This window comes from Camelus dromedarius, chromosome 7 (genome assembly GCF_036321535.1).
Source record: "Camelus dromedarius isolate mCamDro1 chromosome 7, mCamDro1.pat, whole genome shotgun sequence".
Classification (NCBI taxonomy): Eukaryota; Metazoa; Chordata; class Mammalia; order Artiodactyla; family Camelidae; genus Camelus; species Camelus dromedarius.
Window position 1 is genome coordinate 5242923 of NC_087442.1, and position 19377 is coordinate 5262299.

General features: G+C 56.9%; 1 protein-coding gene across 1 annotated transcript; it reads right to left on the reverse strand.

The window, feature by feature from the left end:
- Positions 1 to 11: 11 nt before the first annotated feature.
- NOS3 (nitric oxide synthase 3) lies at positions 12 to 18064 on the reverse strand. Its single transcript, XM_031455670.2, has 26 exons — positions 17849 to 18064; positions 16254 to 16356; positions 15751 to 15899; positions 15377 to 15539; positions 13965 to 14056; positions 13733 to 13874; positions 13412 to 13551; positions 13124 to 13298; positions 12462 to 12563; positions 11704 to 11898; positions 11503 to 11576; positions 11172 to 11316; positions 10831 to 10935; positions 8108 to 8175; positions 7532 to 7648; positions 7256 to 7430; positions 5508 to 5640; positions 5305 to 5383; positions 4979 to 5166; positions 4231 to 4403; positions 3732 to 3942; positions 3554 to 3641; positions 2419 to 2540; positions 1461 to 1609; positions 852 to 1046; positions 12 to 743 (listed from the first exon to the last, which is right to left on the reverse strand). Exons 1-26 carry the CDS (start codon positions 18004 to 18006, stop codon positions 582 to 584), a joined length of 3603 nt encoding a protein of 1200 aa, XP_031311530.2. The 5' UTR covers positions 18007 to 18064; the 3' UTR covers positions 12 to 581.
- Positions 18065 to 19377: the final 1313 nt, after the last annotated feature.

The window sequence follows — 19377 nt, forward strand, 5'->3', positions numbered from 1 at the left end:
AGAATTGCCTGTAATTGGCTGGAAACCATGTTTTTAGAGGGCTGGGTCAGAGAGGAGTGTGTAGGGCAGGACTCCCAGTCGAAGAATTACTCCCTCCACCTCCCTCTCACTGCAGAAGTTAAAAGACAAAGCTTGTCATTCTGTAACTGTAATTGACAGTGCTGGGTCGCACATCTTAGTAGCTCTCATAACTTCTGGTCCAGTCTCTTATGGTGAATCTTCAGTAATAAATATTTGAATGATTTAGAGATCAGGTTTCAAGATAAGATACTCCTTCCTTAAAGAGATGAGGGGAATCTAAAATTCACCTATCAACACGAAAGGGCTGACAGTAGGCTCAGGAACACCTCTGCTGGGAGGGGCCTTCCAGATTTACTCAGACCTGGGTTAGGGAAACAGGCCTAGAGAGAGATAGAGACATTCCCGGGAATAAGGCCAGTCTCTGGACAGGCGTGGGAAGGCACCTCGGGAAGGGGGCGGGGGAGGTGGCTGGTCCTGGTCCGGCAGACAGGAGAGCAGCACCGCCGTCGTGGACTGATGGCCCCTCTTTCCGGGAACTGAAGTGGAAAGCAAGCGGGCTCTCAGGAGCCAGGGGTGTCTGGTCCCGGCAGGTCGAACGCCCAGGGCACTGCGCCCCGGAGATGCCGCTCCTGCAAGGAAAAGCTCTGGGTGCGTATGCGGCTTGTCACCTCCTGGGTGCGCAGCGTGAGCCCAAAAATGTCCTCGTGATAGCGTTGCTGATCCTGCGGGCAAAGAGGACGGAGGATCAGGACCCCGGCCGAAGCTCCGTGCGGAATGGGCCCCGCCCCCGGCTGGACGCCCCCCGGGCATCTGGCCCCGCCCCTCCGCACCCGCAGCACGCCGATGACGTCGCCGGCCTCGTCCAGCTCCATGTCGCCCTCCGTTGCCAAGATGCGCTGCACGGTCTGCAGGACGTTGGTTGCCATGGTGACATCGCCGCAGACAAACATGTGGCCCCGCTCGAGGCAGAGGACGCGATGCACCTCGGCAGCAAGCTCTGTCCGCAAGATGTCCTGCACATAGGTCTGAGGGGAGGCGGGATTAGGGGCAGACACTGATGGGGCTGCCGGGGAGGGAAGGACAGGCCCCCGGGGTGCCGGGGAGGGAGTTCCCGGGTGTGGAAAGATTGCTGGAGCGCCAGGTGGGTCCTAGGTGCGCTTGGGTTGGGTTTAGAGAGGCAGAGCCAAACAAGGGGCGGGGCTTGGGTTTGGATGGGTAAGAACCGGAGGGGCCTTGGCTCGAGGGTGGGGCCGGGTGGGGCCAACTGGGTTGGGTGTCTGAGTGCCATTAGGTGGAAGCTGAGTGGTGGTGAGCGGAGGGTCAGCACTGCAGGGGGCGGGGCCGGCCTGACCCTGGACCCCTATGTTCCGATGGAGCGCACGTCAGTTCTTTTCCTGTCCCTAGCTTCGGGTTACCCCAGCGTCCTCAGAGTCCCGCACCTTAGGACTGTCGGGTTCCCGGGAGAAGGCGGTCAGGACGCGGCCAAACACCCCGCGCTGCTGGGCATCCTGCACCTCGTCACGGTAGAGATGGTCGAGCTGGGAGCATCGGCAGCCGAACACCAAGGTCATGGGGGCGGGTTGCAGCCCTGCGAGCATCACTGCGGCTTGGGAGAGCCCTCCTCCCTCGGGACATAGCCCTAGCGATACCTCCCACTGGCTGCCCTCACCCAGGTTGACAGACCAAACTTCCAGGCAGATACAACTACTCTTGGCTGTTTGGCCTCCAGGAGAGTGCAGGATGCTTTCACAGAGACCCTGCCTGACTCTGATTTACAGAGAAGTCGAAGGTCACAGGAGGTGGTGACTTTCCACTGGTGGAATGGCCAGTGGTGACACTGTGCTACAGCTGGGGCTTCTAACTCAGAATCCATGCCCTTTGTACCACTGACACTGCAGTCTGAGACTCTGTCTAGCCCCTTTCTTGCTCCAACCCCACATCCTCCCACACTGTCTTCCTTCCTCTCAGTCACAGCCCTCTTTTGATTTACCAGTCCCCTGGGCACCCTATGCCCAACCTGAATACCCTGTAGCCTCTTTGGGTCTTGGACACATGTAGGTGACCTCTGGCACAGTCCAGAGTCCACCTGGAGCATTTCTGACTTCTGAGTCCGAGCCCCACCTTCTCCAGACTTCCAGTTCCCTTTGTCCTTAATCTCACCAACACCTACTTTGTGCCCGGCACCAGGAAGCCAGACCAACAGTGCCCTGCCGTTTCCTCTAGGGCCCCTTCCCCCAATACTGTGCCCTTGGTCTGATATGCTTCTTTCCACCTTTGTAGCCCTGTTCCTTGCCCTCTTTCCTACCTGGTTCCTGCTTTCCAGCCCTGTGTCCCTTTGCCCCTAAATTGTGTAACTCCCTCCTACCTTCCAGTCATTCCCTTGGCTCCCAGCCTCACCTTTGCTCTCAATGTCATGCAGCCGCTCCTGCCAAAATCCTCGAAAGGGGGCGATGCCAGTGCCAGGGCCCACCAGGATGCAGGGCAAGCTGGGATCAGGTGGCAGCCGGAAGGAGGGAGCCCTAGCAAAGAGACTTTCTAGCAGGCCCCCTTTCCTTCACTAGCTACCTCATTCTTATCAACCTCAGCAGAGTGGAGAGGAGAGCTTCCACTGAAAATGAGTTAATGTTTGTGTCCAGCTCATAGTAAGCATGATGTGTTTAATAAAGGAACTGCTTACAGGCAGAAGCTCTCTGGACCCGTGGTTTCTGGAGGCTGGGTCAAAGGAAATATAGCTTAAACTTGAACTGAAGAATGTTTTGATGTTTAAGAGATATAGAAAGTTTGGGGAGGAGAAGGACTGAGCCTTTTGGTTCATAATGGGTTCACTGGGTGTGTTAATTTTAAGCCATAGCCCCGGTATTGATATTTGGTTTGTGTGCACTAGATTGGCAGTTTATTTGTAATTTAGCTTCCTGGATGGGTTTGGGTCACTGGGCCTAGCTGGTGCCATCCTGGGAACTCTTCTTAGTCCCACCTGAGACTTTCAGCTCCTGGGCGCTGGATGGGGCAAGACTTCTGAACACAGCACAAGGGAAAGGTAACCTGGATCCTCCACTTGCTTTGAGTCCTCAGTGATACTATCATCGCCTAACCAGTTGTCCCTGGGCTAAGTGGGGACGGGGCATGTTCCCAGGTACCCTGCCTGCCAACATCAGGCCAGCCCCAAGGATGCAGGGAGGGGCACAGTACACCTTCTAAAAGGAACAGGGCCTGCTGAGTCCAATCCCAGCCCTGTTTCTGGGAGCTGCAGTTTCAAGGCAGGACCCTAGGTCCAAATTAGTGAAGGACCCAAAACTTAGACAGAGTTCTGAAGTGGTTTAACTGGATGCCCCGCCCTTGATATGCTAAGTGGGTCCTCCCTGCTACCAATCAGACCCCGCACCAAAATTTCCACCCCGCTCCTGTACATACCTGGAGATCCCTCCATCTGTCCCCAGCCATCCATGTGGCACTCTGTCCACCCCTGCTTGGACTGGCACTCTCTTCTCAGTGCCCCTCCCACCTCCACCCCCCCCCCACAGTGCTCACTTACCCTCTGATGAAGCAGGGCACAGGGTCTCCAGTCTTGAGTTGGCTCAGCCATGTGGAGCAGACCCCGTAGTGCAGGGGACCCAGCCCATCTAGGGGGGTGGGGAGGGAGAGGGCCAGTGAGGGGTCCATCCCAGGGTCACTGGGTGACCCTGGCCCTGCCCTGAACTCCCTGGCCTCACCTTGTGTCCTGTATGCCAGCACGGCGACTGTGAGGTGGATCTCTCCTGGATTGGCGCTGGGTGCTGAACTGACCGAGTAGTACCGGGGCTGGAGCAGGGGCAGCTGGGTGAGGAGCAGTGGGGCAGGCAGTGCCACAGATGGAAACTGCTCCAGCACCTCCAGCAGCGTGGGGCAGCGGAACCACTTCCACTCCTCATAGCGCCGGGGGTCCTGGTCGGGGCAGAGGCAGTGGACTTGGAACCTCCTAGCCCTGCCTGTTGACCTCCCTTCTTGACCCCTCCTGAGCTGAGCCTCCTGGGGGGTTTCTCCCTCCTCAGTCCAGACCAACAAACATTTCTCGAGTACCTTCTCTGTGCCCCTTTAAGGCATGAGAATTCAGAGATGAATAGGAACTCCAGAACTGGCTGTTACAGCCCCAGTACTTGTTAGCCAGGTGGGTTCCTCTTCCCCCAGCTCATCCTGCCTCACTGGCCCCTGCTCCCCACTGAGGTGGCCAACCTGGCTGAGGGTCTCAAGCTCCTGCTGTTCGCTGGGCTCTTCGGTTAGGGTGCTGAGCAGTCGAAGAAGTTGAGGGCTGGGCGGGGAAGTGATGTCCAGAAAGAAGGTGAGAGCCTGGCGCAGCGTGCACGGGGGCAGCCGGGGATCCCGCACCCAGCAGGGAGGAGGTCCACCTGCGGGGTGGTGCAAGGGGAGGGGCTCTGAGGAAGGGGCCAAGCCTGGACTGCATTTCCTGGAGTGATGACTGCTTCTTGGGGGTCCACGTGGGCTAACCACACCTCATCGTGTTTTATCTGAGACCTGGCCCTTGAACAGTGGTGGTAAGCCTGTCTGGGCAGCCTCTGTGTGTGTGTGTGTGTGTGTGTGTGTGTGTCTGTGTTTGACGGTCCCTACTGGATTGGGTTGGTCTGGGTTCCTGCCTCTCCCCCACACAGCTTATTTTAACTCCACTTATTGGAGCGGCAGAAGGTAGACCCAATGGCAGCTCCAGAGCAGGCTAGGGTGCCTGGGGGAGCCTTTGGGAGGAGCCCAGAGGGAGGGGATGGCTGGGGTGGGGCGTGGTGGTGGGTTCTGAGAAAGGAGCTGCGCTCTGCAGACCATCCAGCAGCAAGGCCAGCCTGGCAGGATGTAGCTCAGCCAGCTGTGAGTGGAGGTGGCAGCCTCCTGCCAGGTCCTGAACCCGAGGGGACCCTGGGGCCAGAGGGATGGGGGCAGCTCTCACGGTCATGCCCCAGACCACGCCCCTCACCAGGGCTGCCCTTCTCCAGCTGCTCCACTGCCACAGGCTCGGTGGGCGGCGGCGGGTCCTCCACACGGCTCAGCAGCGCCTCCACGAGGCCCGGCCGGTTGGGCGGGCAGATGCCTATGTGGTCTCCTGGCTGGTACTGGAGCCCCTCCTGGCCTCCAGTGTCCAGGCGCACCAGGATGGTGGCCCGGCTGGGAATGGGGAGAAGAGGAAGTTACAGGAGGGCTGAGGGGATGAAGGGGAGGGAAGGCAGGATGCGGGAGGAGGGCCCCGGGGTCTGGGGAAGGAGGGGCAGGGACAGGTGTGTGTTGGGGAGTGGTCCTCCTCACGTGGACTTGCTGCTTTGCAGGTTTTCCACTGAGCGGACTGTAGCTTGGAACATCTTCCGCCTGTGCACGTGGATCAGGCCTGAGGGGTGGGGGGCCAACGAGACTGAGCCTGAGCTGGGGACCTGGGCCTGGCCCCCGAGTGAGTCTGGGGACCCCAGAGAGCCCAAAGGGCCAACAGAGTCAGGGTGAATTCACGGTCGCACCTGGCAGCAGCTGGAGGCTCTCGGCCTGGACACTCAGTCGGTACCTCTGGCGTTTCCAACTCCGTCTGGGGCTGAATATGTCCTGGGCAGCGGCCTTGGCATCTTTTCCAACGCAGAACGTCTCACAGGAGGCCTGGGGGCGGTAAGGAGATGAGGGCTGAGGACCTCTGGCCACCAGGGAGGGCTCAGAGGGGCTGGTGGGCCACCAAGCTGGGCGGGTGGCGTTCCCAGTCGTCCCCTTCCATTCCTGGGGCTGCTGGAGCGGAGGCACCATCTGAGGCTGGCACTTGTAGGATGGGCAGCCCCAGGGGCCGGAGGGAGAGTGGGCCTGAGACGGAGGCTGAGGCTGCCAGCACCTGGTTCTTCAGCCCATTTCGTGCCTTGGCCACTGGGCTAGCTCTTACTTTGCATATATCTGTATCAACATCCACTCGCTTGTTAATCTGGTGAGTGTTAATCCCATGTCCCAGGGAGCACAGTGCTTGGCACACAGTAGGGCTCCATGAATACGTCCACGTGTTCAGAGCTGTGTTCACATTCTACTCCTGTACTTGCAGCTTACCTGCCTCTGTGTCCCCGTCTTTATACCTCTTCAGGGTCTGGTGAAGGCTAAATGAGATACTTTATGGGAAGCCCTTAAGTGCTCCTGGAGTGGGACACAGAATTCCGGCAGCCATGCGAGGGGGTCTCTGGCTGATCTCTCATGCCCTGCACTGCACATAAGGAGCTGGAGGGAGCTTCTGGGGCAAGACCCCTGGTAGGGTGGATCTCCTATTTGTCTCTGCTCAGGCGCAATTCTGGCAAACTGCTTGGCCAGTCCCCAGCTTGAAATCTAGGGCTCACCCATGATTGGTTGCTCCCTCTCCTCCTGCCCGGTATCACCAGTCCTGTTAATCTTTCTTTTGTGTGTGTAAAGTCTTATATCTCTTCCTTCCTTCCTTGGCCCCCTCCCTTCCTTCCTACCCCTACTGCTACCACCCTGGTTAGCTCAGGGCCTTCCTGCTTCTAGTTGGTTGCTCCTCCGGTTAACCCCGAGCCTCTGAAGTGGTGTCCCCAGTTCACGCTGTTCTTTTCCCTTCTCTTGTCCCACTCCCAGCTTCCTGTCGCTTCCCTTTGTCTGGATTCTTTAGTCTTGTTTTCCATTCCCGCTTCTCCTCCCCAACAAACCCTCCATCTGTCTGGCCGGCTCTCCCCAGCACACCTCCTAGGATGCCTCCTCCTCAGATGCCTTCCTCCTTGCCATCACTCTTGAACTCAAGCCTCGGAACCCTGGTGAGGCCAGCGCTGCCCTGGAGCGGTGGCTGGACTGGGAGTAGGAGCCCTGTTCAATTCCAGGCATAATCCCCAGACCAGGAAGAGCTGCTCTGGAGGAAGCCCAGGCTTAGAAAGTCACAGCCCTGGACCGGGGCCTCCTTGTACTCCCCTAGGCCAGGACCCCCTCCAGTCAAGACACCACCCCAAACCTGTCTGGCCTCTGCAGTTTCTGCGTCGGCCTCAGCATCAGCCCTTGCCTTGGTCTAACTCTCTCCTGATCCCTTCTCCACTCAGCCAGAAGGGCTGACTGTGCAGTGGCAAAATGGAGGTGGATTTTAGAGGAATAGAAGGGGCCAGAGAACCACGTGAATCAGGGCACTGGTGAGGTCCTCTGTATTGCAGGTCTCTGGGGCAGATGCCCAGGTTGGCATGAGTCAGCATTGGGGTTGGAGGAGGGCGGGAGTGAGATGTCGCGACAGGCTCGGGGAGCTCACCTGGAAGGCAGCCTGGGCCCAGCCGCGGAAGGCCTCCTCCTGGCCACACAGCTCGTCGCCCTGGCCCAGCTGCAGGAGCCGCTCCCCACCCAGCTCTTCCAGCCGTGTGTCCACCGCACGAGCAAAGGCGCAGAAGTGGGGGTACGCCCGGGAGCCCAGCCCGAACACACAGAACCTGGGGTGCAGGGAGCCATCACTGGAATCCCCCTTGTCCTGCCTGTGTGCCCAGACAGCTTGTCCCTCTCAGTATGCCTCCCCTCGCTGCGGCCCCCAGACCTGAGGGTCCCCAGTGCCCCTGCACTGTCTGTGTTGCTGGACTCCTTTCTTTTCCGCCGCCAGGAGGACACCAGTGGGTCTGAGCAGGAGACACTGTTGAAGCGGATTTTGTAACTCCTGCAAGAGAGGAGAAAGACAAGGGTGTCACAGGGATCTGGAGACAAGGTGCAGGCCCAGACACAGCCAGGGGTCGGCTTCAGGGTCTGCACTGGGCAGGATGGACGGGACCCTGCCTTTAGGCCTGGCCTATCTCTCTGGAGCAGGCTTGGGATTGGGGCTGAGGGCTGGTGTCCCAGGGTCTCTGAGCCTCCAGGCCCTGCTTCCCTTCCTCTCTCTGAAGGAGACCTCAGGACTGATCGGCCCTGACAGAAGTGGGGACTGAGGGTGGGCAGGTCAAGAGGATGAGGCATCCTAAGGCTGTCCTGGGGGCCCAGGCGTCTGCTCTTCTGTCCTCCCGCTTTTTGGGAAAATGACTTGCATCCCAGAGGGAGAGGTCTTTAGACCTCCTTTCCTTTTGTGTCTCCAAATGCCTCACCGCCCTGATGCCCTCCCCCCAGAACTCCTGTCCCCACTCACTTGTGTTGTTCCGGCCGAGGGGAGCTGTTGTAGGGGCCTGACATCTCCATCAGGGCTGCTGCAAAGCTCTGGCGAGGGGAGGGGAGTGTTGGCGGCGTAATTAGTTTATTTCAAACTGTATAGGAGTTTGTCCTGCACCAGGCTGGTCCTTATTATTATTATTTGTACCTTTTTGTCTTTTGAAAATTTCAAAAAAAAAGGTATTGACTTTCTGAAAATGTTACAGAAGTGGGTAAAGTAATGAAAGAGAAACTCTATCCTTCCCCAGTTTGATCCCCTAAGGCATGTGTACTATGGACAGCTGTTTAACTTTATAGCCTTTATTTCATTGTACTTACATACATATCTATATTTATAGTTTATTTTTAAAAAATAAAAGCGGGACCATATTATACTTCCCTGCTGTTCATCAATAACCTATCTTGGGTGTTCTTCAAGGTCATCACACCAGGACTGACCTCATTCTTTTGAGTGACTACATAGGATGCCCTCATTTGTAGGAACCATCATGTATAAGACTTCCCTCTGACAGGACGCCTGGATGATCCACACGCAACGCGCAAACACTCACACACGCGGTTCCTCATTTGCGTATTTCAGTAGGGTAGTCCTTAGAAAGGGAATCGCTGAGTCAGAGGACATAAAAGCTCGATGGGGTCATCAAATCGTCCTCCAGCATCAGGGTAGAGGGTGCTCTTTCCTCACTCCTGTCAACACTGGGTGTGACCAGTCCTTAGCATCTCAGCCAGTTTGATAGGTGGAAAACAGCTCAGTCTCCCTCCATTGCCCTGGTCGCTAGTAACACTGACATCTTCTAGAAGGCTGAGCCACATCACATGCTGCCACAGAAACAGCTCAGCACTACATGCTACAACAACCTTTCCACAGGAAACATCTAAACATGGCAAGGCCATAAAATCCCAGTGGTAACTGTAGATGCATTTAGGTGGCAGGTCTACAGGCTTACCATAAGTAGCGTGTACCCTAATTTTACTTTTTGAACATTTTGTTGGTGTGTAATGTTCATACAGAAAAGCAATAAATTGCTTTTATAAACATGTTATAAATGCACAGCTTTATAGATCTTCACAAACTGAACCTACCTGTTTAATCAGCATTCCATCAAGAAGCATTGTCAGCATCCTAGAAGTCACTTTCGTGGCCCCTCCCCTCCCCCTCCAGTCACTCCCACTCCCACCCTGGGGTGACCACCCACTTCCCTGATTAAAACACCACGGGTTAGTTTTGTCTGTTTCTGAACTTGATCCAAAATGCATCCTATGGTCTGATTCTTTTGTGTCTGGCTTCTTTCCCTCTACGTGATATTGGAGATTCATCTGTCTTGTTGTGTGTGGTTGTAATTTGTTCACCCTCATCGCTGCATCGCATTTGAATAGACCATGATGTGTTATCCAGTCTACAGTTGAGAGTCATTTGAATCTTTTCCAGTGTGGGGGTATATCATGAACAATGCTGCTATAAATATTTTTGTTTGTGTTGTTAGTGAATATATGCCATTTTCTGTGGGGCAAATTCCTAGGTTTGCTCCATTAAAAAAAAATGAGGTGAAATTTATGTACATTGAAATGCACAGAACATAAAGGTGCAGTTCAATCTGTTTGGCTGTTTGGCAGTCTCATTAGAAAAAAATTAAACATACATCTACCCACTGACCCAGCAATCCCACTCCTAGGTATTTATCTAAGAGAAATGAAAACATAAGGCCACAAAAGCCTTGTGCAAGAATGTTCATAACAGCTTTATTCACAATAGCCAAGCGCTGGAAACGGCCCAGGTGTCCGTCAGCAGGGGAGTGGAGAAATAAACTATGTTCATGCTACGGGTGCGGTTCGTGGACAGAAATGAACCACTGAATCATTCAACAGCGAGATGAACCTCCAAGGCAGGCTGAGTGAAAGAGGCCAGAATACCATGTGGTCCCCAATCTATGACGTTCTAGGGCGGGTGATAGATGCCAGAACGGTGGTTGCCTTGGGTGGGGAGATTGGGACGCAGACCGACGGGAAACTGACAAGGGGACTTTTCAAGTGATGGAAATGTTCTCTATCTTGATAGGGTTGTGGGTCACATGGGTGTAAATATTCCTTTTATACTAAAAAAAGTTAGTGACTATTTTTCTTTGAGAGGCAGATCAGAATGAGGACGGAAATGGGTGGCAAGGCAGGGTAGAAGGCTTCCATCTGCACTCTGCTCTGGGGACTGAGGAGGTGCTTAGTGCTAAGAAGGCATCTATCACCTAGAAGCAGAAACAGAGAAGGGCCCCAGAAATGCAGCTGGGGACAGCCTAAGACAGAAGTGGGAAAGATAATAGTTAACAATGACGTATTCAGAGGTGAGACTCTAGTTTGTTTCTTTAAAGATTTGCTCAGAAAGTGAAGTTACCTAGTCTCTGTTGGCACCTGAGGAGTGCTTTTTTTTTTTTTTTTGTTAAGAAGACAGAGCTTAGATCTCACTTGAAGTGCAGTCTTTCCCATTTGTCAAAGCCTGAGCTCATTCTCACTTCACTTCCAGGAATGAAGTGCCTTCTGCGTATTAAACACTTGCTCTGATGATGGAAATGACTGGGGATACGGTTAAGAAGGGGTGTGTGTGTGTGTGTGTGTGTGTGTGTGTGTGTAGGAGCCACAAGGATGGGCCTCAAGTATGGCTTTAAGTTCTGAGTCTCCCCTCATTTCCAGTAGCCCCTTTCCCGGCAGCCTCACCTCTCCATTCTCGGGCGGATCGCCATTCCCAAATGTGCTGGTCACCACCAACACCAGAGTCTCATGCTCCAGGGACACCACATCATACTCATCCATGCACAGGACCTGTGGGCAAGGAGAAGACAGATGTCTTAGGAATTTGGGCCCCGGTCCTTCTCACTCTGACCCTCCCTGGCAGGGCAAGATTCTGACCCTGACTTGATCCTTGAATCCCTGAGGATCCTGGGGTTCCTTGTGGGCCCTGATTTGTGACCCTCTCCTGACCTCCAGGGTGTGTCTGAAGATGGGGAGACACCCCCTCCCCTGGCTTTCCAGACCCTGCCCTCTGATCTCAGTCCTACCCGGGGGTCGAAAGCCTTCCGGAAAAGCCTCCCCAGCTGCTGCGCGTAGCTCTGGGCCCGGCCAGTCTCGGAGGCGTACAGAATTGTTGCCTTCACTCGCTTCGCCATCACGGTGCCCATGAGTGAGGCAGAGATCTTCACTGCGCTGTGGGTGAGGGCGGGGTGAGGGAATCCCAGGCGTACAGGGCCAGGACCATTCCAGGCGCCGGGCCCAAGCATGGTCTTGGTGGGTGTTGGTTGGTGTGGAAGTGTGGAGGGGTGGTGTGCCCAGACCACTGCTGGGGAGGTCCCCCTGGGTATGGGGGAAGGGCAGGACTCCTAGAGCACCTACTTGGCCACTTCCTTAAAGGTCTTCTTTCTGGTGATGCCGACGCCCTTGGTCGCACTCCCCTTCCAGGGGTCTGGCTGCAAGGAAGTGATGGGGGGGGCGGGAGTGGAGGGAGAGGTGAGGAAAGAAAACCGAAGGTGGGAGGCCCCTGGGGGCTGCTCAGTTAGAGCTGACATAGTAGGCGAGAGTCACTGGGGTGGGCACCTGGTAGCGGAAGGCAGGGGACAGGACATAGTTGACCATCTCCTGATGGAAGACAGGTGTGAGGCTGCCCGAGATAGGGGGCACGATCCAGGCCCAGTCGGCAGGGCAGCCTCCCCTCGCCTTCTGCTCATTCTCCAGGTGCTTCATGAAGGAGGCCGTGGCTGCGTGGTGATCCACGATGGTCACTTTGGCCAGCTAGGGTGAGGGAGGGAAGGAGGGATGGGCTTAGACTCGGCCCACAGACCCCACCCTTCTGTCACCCCCAAATCTGATATATACCATCTTCCCCCAAACCACCATATTGCCCCTAACTGCAGCATCCATGGTCTTGCTCCAAGTTCAGCAGGCCAAATCTGCTCCAATCTCCACCTTCTGTATTCCCTCCATAGCAAAATAGCCACAACCCTTGAGACCTTATAGAAATACTCAGCAAACACTGGTTTCCTCAAATTACAACACTCAGCTTGCCTTTGATCCTGGAATTAGAGTTCCCAGAATCCAGTGGGTCCCACAAAATGCAATACTTAGTATGCCCTGGGGACCAGAATGACTGAGTATGAGCTGGTGGGCGGGGCCCCCATACTGCAGGGCCCAGGATATCATGTGCCACGTGCCCAGAACTGCAGGCCTGGTGTGTCCCATGGCACTCAGGCTCTGGAACTCCTTCCAGCTGTCTGTGACCCCTGCCCCAGTTTCTAAGCGCCTCCCTCTCTTCTAGCCCCGGTCCCTCGCACTCTGGCCAGTCAGAGCCTGTGCACCTGATAACTGTGCAGCACAGCCAAGTTGATTTCCACTGCAGCCTTGTCTTTCCAGAGGGACGAGGTGGTCCGGGTATCCAGGTCCATGCAGACGGCCACATCCTGGGAGCAGGAGTGCATGGCATTGTTAGGGATGGGGCAGTGGAGGGTGACAGAGAGCATCTCTCTCTCTGACTCGTGAGTGCAAGGAGTCAGGGTGGGTGTGCGGCTGTCAGGAGGCCTGACCGCTTCGTTTGGAGTTGATTCAGGTTCTAGCTGGCAAAGGCACCACAGAGCAGAGAGGGGCCCTGGGCCAGCCACTCCTCAGCCCTAGCCTTCATTTCTCATCTCTAAATGGGCTTTAACACTTTTCAAGTCAAGACCCACTTTGAGAGTCTGATGAAAGCTATAGAGCTAGAGAAACTATCCACAGAAAAATAACTATATATTCATGGTTTGGGATGTGCCCCCCTTTACCCCAAACTTGGTGGTTCCAGAACCCTCCTCTGCCCTTCTAGCTTAGGAGGCAGACTGGACCTGACCTTGCTCAGATTCTCCCCGTGCTGACATCCTGTATACTTGTTTGTGAGTCAAAACCTCCGGCCCTGGATGGGGTGGGGCACACAGTTCCTAGTGTGTCCCTCCACTGGCCCCCGCCCCTGCCACCTGCGCCCAGTCCTCACCTCCAGGATGTTGTAGCGGTGAGGATCGCACAGATTCCGAGTGCCGATCTCAGTGCTCATGTACCAGCCGCTGAAGGGGGCCGCAGGGAACTCCAGGCCCCCAATTTCCAGCAGCATGTTGGACACTGCCGGGAGGGCGTACCAGCGCAGGCCCAGGGTTGCAAACCACTCCAGCCTGGGGGCATCAGGGCGTGGGATCAGTCCCTGTGGAGCCTTGCCTGCCTGCCCACCCGCTGGGCAGCCCCTCTTTTCCCCTCTTCCACCTGACCCAGTCCCTCTTGTGCTCACGTTGGGTGCTCCAGGGGCACCTCAAGGACCAGCTCGGGGGGCAGAGCAAAGAGTTCTGGAGGCTCATCTGGGGCCTGGAGCAGCAGGGGCAGCACATCAAAGCGACCGTTTCCTGGGGTCCAGCCATGCTGGATACAGAGCTGCAGGGAGTGAGGTCGGAGATGGGTCTGGGGGGCCCAACCCCCTTCTTTGGCATCTCCCATCCTTCATCTCAGTGAGGTCCCCTCTCCCTGCTGCACTGACCACTCTTTGACTGGACCCCCTTGCCTCCTTCTCAAGCCCTCAGGGGCTGGCCTCCCCCTTCTCCGCCTCTGTGTCCACCTCAGTGATCTCCACGTTGGCTGGATCGCCCCGCACGGAGCCATCCTGCTGCCTGTAGCCTGCGTAGCGCACCAGCTGGCTGTTCCAGATTCGGAAGTCTCCACGGCCCGGAGTGCGCTGGGGGAATACTGTGATGGCCGAGCTGACATGGGGACGAGAGCTGGTCAGAGCCCAATGTCACTGGGTGTGCCTGGGGGAGGGGTGGGGTCTCGAGAGCATGCGGGGCACTCACCGAAGGTTGCCCCGGTTAGTGGCATACTTGATGTGGTTGCAGATGTAAGTGAACATCTCCTGTGCAGAGCCGCAATCCCGGGCATCAAACACCTGAGCCATCCGAGGCAGGGAGACAGGAGGGAGATGGGGGTCTTGAGGATCAGCCCCAGGAGAAGGGAAGGAGGCAGGGGAGGGAGTAGTGACCTTGTCCGAAGCTTTCAAAGGCTGGGGGAGTCACAAGCTGTCAGGCATGGTTCTTTCTCCTCTGGGGGGCCTCCCTGACCATTTGCACCCACACTTACCCCTTCCTGCCCTTCACCCAGTAAGCCTGGCATAGCATGGTCTTCTCCTTGTCTCCTTGCTGGGGCAAGTGTCTCCCCATCCCTACAGAAGCTGACTTGGTGCCTGGTACTGAGGAGGGACCAAGTCACTGCCAAATTGATGACCGGGAGGCCACCTAGGGGTGTGGGTGGTAAGTTCCCCTTCACCCATGGTGCTCAAGCAAAGGCAGGTGACTCTCGCCAGTTTTCTGACTCTCCTTGAGCACAGTGATGATGGGAGGAGGGTGGCTGCAGTAGGTGCCTCCGGGGACTCTGCACTTCCTGACTTTCTGATGCTAAGCAAGTCTTCTTGACAGTTGGGTGGAGGCCCCAGCAAGAGGCTGGGAGGTCCCTTTCCTGCTTCAGGTAGGAGACTTGTGTTAGTGACAGGGGCAGAGGTGGCAATGGTTGGCCTGAGGGCATGAGCGGGATCAAATATAGAATCTCTGATGGGTTCAAAGCTGAGCTAGAGCTTTGCACAGTTTAAGGGATTATGCAAGTGTCAGACAGGATTGTTCTGATTTGATTCGAGACTCCTTTGGGATTTACTGAGCATGTGGCTTTATTCAGATTCTCTGGTGTCCAGTTATAGCTAGGGATGCCAAGGTCATGCATTCAGTTCCCCTGCGGGTCAGCTTGCTTCTCTGAGTGCCTGGCCACAGGCTGTTCCAGTAACTCTGGGTGCGCTGTGGGTCATGTGTGAAGGAGGGTGTGGGGACCAATCACCAGAGACTGGGAGGTGTGTCTGGGATGAGGAGGCTGTGCTGGGCAAGTGAGGCCCACGAAGAAGAAGCAGTCAGAGGCCTTTGTTCTGACAGTACCCCCAGGGATCACTGCTCATCTGTCCTCAACTACTCAGTGCGTCCATCCGTCCATCCAACCATCCATCCAAGTGTTTCTCCCCCGACCCAGGCACTGCTATGGGGCTTAACAACCAGGTGTTAGCTCCTGGGCTGAGGGCTCCCCTGGGAGGTACCAGTCTCTCAGGGAACAGGCAGGAATGTCCCCACTGCTTGGGGCCCCCCAGGGAAGACTCAGGATTTGTTGCACCTCTCTTTTCCTCTTCTATGTCCCCCAGCCCCCAACCTGGGTGCTTGCTGGCCAGTCACACCTGCAGCTTCCCCCACTGGATCCGGCCCACACAGCGGGGAGCGTTGCGCCAGGCCTGCTTGGCCCCGAACACCAGCTCGCTCTCCCGAAGCTGGTAGGTCCCCGTGGCTGCCACCTCGGCTTCCACCTCCTGAAGCCGCTGCTTGTGAGCCTGGGAACCACTCCTAGGGAGGAGAGGGAGCAGAAAGAAGTCGTGGGGGGTGGGCGCAGGCCTGTGTGAGTGTTGCGGAAAGGGTGGTGAGCTCAGGCCCTGCTCGAGAGTCAGGATGGGGGAATAATGAGAGTGGTCCTGGGAGAAGGGACACCATTTCTAGGTCTCAGCAGGACCCAGTCAGAGGACAAGGGTGGGCTGTGGGTCTCCAAGGAGGCTCTCACCTCTTGATGGAGCTGTAGTACTGGTTGATGAAGTCCCGGGCCTGGCTCAGCAGCTGCTCAGCGGGTGGAGGGCCCTGGGAGGGCCGGCCTGGCAGTTTCCGTGGAAATACGAGGGAGCCCAGGCAGCGTCGGGGGGTACAGGGCCCGTCCTGGGTCAGAGTAGGGGGCAGCCGAGAGAGCAGGGAGCACAAAAGTCAGGACCAGATCAGGGGGAAGGGGCTGGGGCTGGGGCCTGGAGGCCAGAGCCTGGGGCCGAGGGAGGGAGGGAGGGTGCCGGGAGGAGTCAGCGGAGAGCCTGGGCTAAGACTGGAAATAAGGCGGAATTGGGCAGGACTCAGGGCAATGGCTGGAGGCTGAGAGTGATAGAAGTCCCCTGAGCATCCCTTTGCCCCTCTGGTTCTTCCCAGTCTCCTCCACTTTTGGAGAGGAGGGGCCAGTGCTGGAGGGGATGGGCCTTAACCATCTTGACCCCCAACTTGGGAGGGGGGTGCTCTGGGCCATACCTGCTGTGACTGAGCACTCAGAGTGTCGTAGGCGATGCTTCCCACCTCCCAGTTCTTCACACGAGGGAACTTGGGCGCCTCTGGAGGCCGGGTAAGCGGGGGGCTGTTGGGAGCCAGGGCAGGGTCATGGGAGAGAAGTGTGGCTTTTGGATGTACAGCACTAGTAATCTAGTGATTTACTGCTTGCCTGCCTTCTCTCTCATCAGTTGTCACAACTGCCTTAGGAAGTAGGCAATAGCGTACTCCCATTTACAGATGAGAGATCTGAGGCTCAGAGAAGTTAAGGATCTTGCCAGGGCCCGCATGGGCAGAGCTGCCCCTTCTACACCCAGGCCTGCCTCACTCCTGCCTTGTTCAGCCTCTTGATGCTCAGCCAGACCCTGGGCTGCCGGGGCTGTGGTGCTGGGATCCTGAGCCCCTGGCCCCAGGCTGAGTCCTCATCTCCACTGCTCCTTTGGGCCTGGGGTGTCCAGTCCCCTGAAGTTGAGATGACCCTGCCTTGAAGGGAGGGAGCCTCCTTCGCAGTGGAGGAAGCCCCAGCAGGGATTCCTCAGTCCAGATTTCCCAGATTTCCCTCCGGCTCACACCCCTCCTGACAGTGGCCATCGTGTGAAGGGAAGCCTTGGAGGCCTTATCACTTCCTCCCAGAGCTGCCAGCCTAGCTTCAGAGAGGAAGGGAGGGACTCAGGCCTCGGGTACGCCTGTGCGGCCGGGCCCCTGGCCCCTTAGCCCTTCCCCACACAGCTGCCCGCAGCCCCAGCCACCCTGCCTGGCCTGGCACTCAACCTGGCCTCTGCCTGTGTCCTTCTCTCCAGGGACCTTTGCCCCACAGGGGCCCCTTCTGGGGACTGGGGCTGCAGGGCCAGTTTTGGGGTTGATGGCTAGAGGGCAGAAGGGCCTGGAGCAGAAGAAAAGAGCCTAGCTGGGGGTGGCGGGGGTAGGGTATGGCTCAGTCATAGAGTGCGTGCTTAGTATGCAGCATGAGGTCCTGGGTTCAATCCCCAGGACCTTCCTTGAAATCTAAATAAATGAACTTAATTACCTCCCCTGCTAAAAAAAAAAGTTAGGGAAAAAAAAACCCTTAAAAAAAAAAAAAAGAGCCTAGCTGCTCTGTTTTCTTAGAACCTCCCTGAGGACCCCGTTTCCTGGCCCAACTCTCTCCCCCATCCTCTCACTCCCTTGTACCTATGTCTCCCCAGCTCCTTTCTTCTCCTGTTATCATGGCTGTTTGTTGAAGTCTTGCCGTGAACTAGAAACTTACAACAACCCCACGGGGTGAGTACTGCTATATCCCTATTTTAATATAAATGGAGGCTCAGAGAGGTTAATTAATTTGCTCGAAGTCCAACAGCTCTTGGCGGCAGAGAAGAAATCAAACCGTGGCCACTCGCACCTGGTAAGCTGGCACCCTCACCCCCGGCTTTCACCTGTTGCCCGCTGGCCCTGTCCTGGTCTCCTGTCTGAGCTTCCCTGGCCGGCTCGTTCTGTCCACACTGACAGCCTTTGCGCTGGCAGCTCCAGCCCTTCTGAGCCCTGGCCTTCAGGCCTTGCCACCCATACTCTTGCCATCTGTTCCTAGCCTCCGTGGCCCTCACCTGTGGTCTGGCGCCGGTGGGGGTGCAGGTGCTGGTGCCCGGCTGGGCTCAGGTGCTGGGGCGGCCGGGCCCTGCTTGCCACACAGCCCGAGGCCCAGCCCCAGCCCCAGGCCGCAGGGCGGCCCGGGCTCCTGGCCCACGCTCTTCAGGTTGCCCATGTTGGCTTCGGCCTGGCGTCTTGGGCCTCGCGTCTGCTGTGCGGCTCCCAGCCGAGCCTCAGCCTTTTCCTTAGGAAGGGGAGGGGGCAGTGGGAGGGGGCTCTCCGCTGCTGGCCCTCGCCCCGCCCCTGTCCCACACACAATGGGACAGGAACAAGGCAGGCTGGGAGGCCCTAAACTCTCGGCTCCCCGCCCGCAGGCCCAGAGGGTGGGGGGGGGGCCGGACGCCTGGGTTCCGTTCTGAGAACGAGGGATGACAAGTGGGAACCCAGGTGTCTGGCAGAGCCCTGGGGCCCAGGAAAATGGTGGGGTGCAACAGCCCGAGCAGCAGAAAGAGCCCTCTGTGGTGCCGACCAGCGGAGAGGCCTTCCACCTCACCCTTGCTGGCCTTGCCCTGAGGGGTCAGGCAGCAGGTGAGCCCTCTGTCAGTTGCAGGCAATGATTCCCAGACTCTTAGTGACACCAGGGAACTCTAGGGTCACCCTCGTACTCTCCTTCACCACCCTCCCTACATCTAGGTGCTCCTGGACCTTTGAGCCCTTTCGGATTCTTGAGGATACAGGCCCAGCAAGGATGCAGTGACCCTTTGTCCTTGGGTCTGGCATTAGGGTATCCCTTTCCCCCCCAGCTCCAATTTCCTGGAACCCCCACCCCCTGTGACTCAAGTGGGGGACACAAAAGAGCAGGAAGCTGCCATCCAGGGCCTCCACCCCAACCCTGTCATCCAGTGACGCATGCTTCCCTGGGGGTGGTAGGTCAGAGATAAACCCAGCAGCCAAGGCTGAGGCAGACACTGCCCACTGGGGAGATCTTGGAGCCCTAGCAAGAGGGTGGGGAGAGGGGAACTACAATTTCCAGCATGCAGGTGGTGCCCACTGACACTCTCCAGGCACCTTGAGCAGTAGTGCATGCTGGGGTTTGTAGTTCTAAGACATGGAGGGGCTGGAGAAAGGCCATGAGCTGGGGCATTTGGATCTACAGGGGTCGAAGCCCTGTGGATTTGAGACCACAGAGGCTAAGAGAATCTGCAAGAAAGAAACAGAAGTTGAGAGACTGGGATAGGCAGAGACCAGGAGAGGCAGACAGGCAGACAAATAAACATGTAGATTTGTGTTGGCTGGACTCCTCTGAAACACAGTGGAGGATGTGATTGGTGTGGACCTGGGTGTGGGTGTCGGGGGGCAGCAGGCGGACCAGCTGGAAGGAATGGGCTGTGCTCTGAGCTCTGGGATCACACCAAGAAGGTAGGGTCTGCCAGTCTGGAGGGAGGAGGGTGAGAGGTCCTTGTAAACATGGACAAGCCTGAGTTCTTGGGTGCCTGGAAAGCTTCGCTGGCCCTCCTGCAGGCAAGGGGCAGGTGAGAGGCAGAAG

Bases quoted from the DNA above. Each gene is read 5' to 3' on its own strand.
- NOS3 (XM_031455670.2), bottom strand. From the start codon at position 18,006: ATGGGCAACCTGAAGAGCGTGGGCCAGGAGCCCGGGCCGCCCTGCGGC. The intron at 15,900-16,253 runs GTATGGCCCAGA...ACTCTGACCCAG, and splicing joins TGAGTGCTCAGTCACAGCAG to GACGGGCCCTGTACCCCCCG. The intron at 10,936-11,171 runs GTAGGACTGAGA...CCTTGCCCACAG, and splicing joins GGAAGGCTTTCGACCCCCGG to GTCCTGTGCATGGATGAGTA.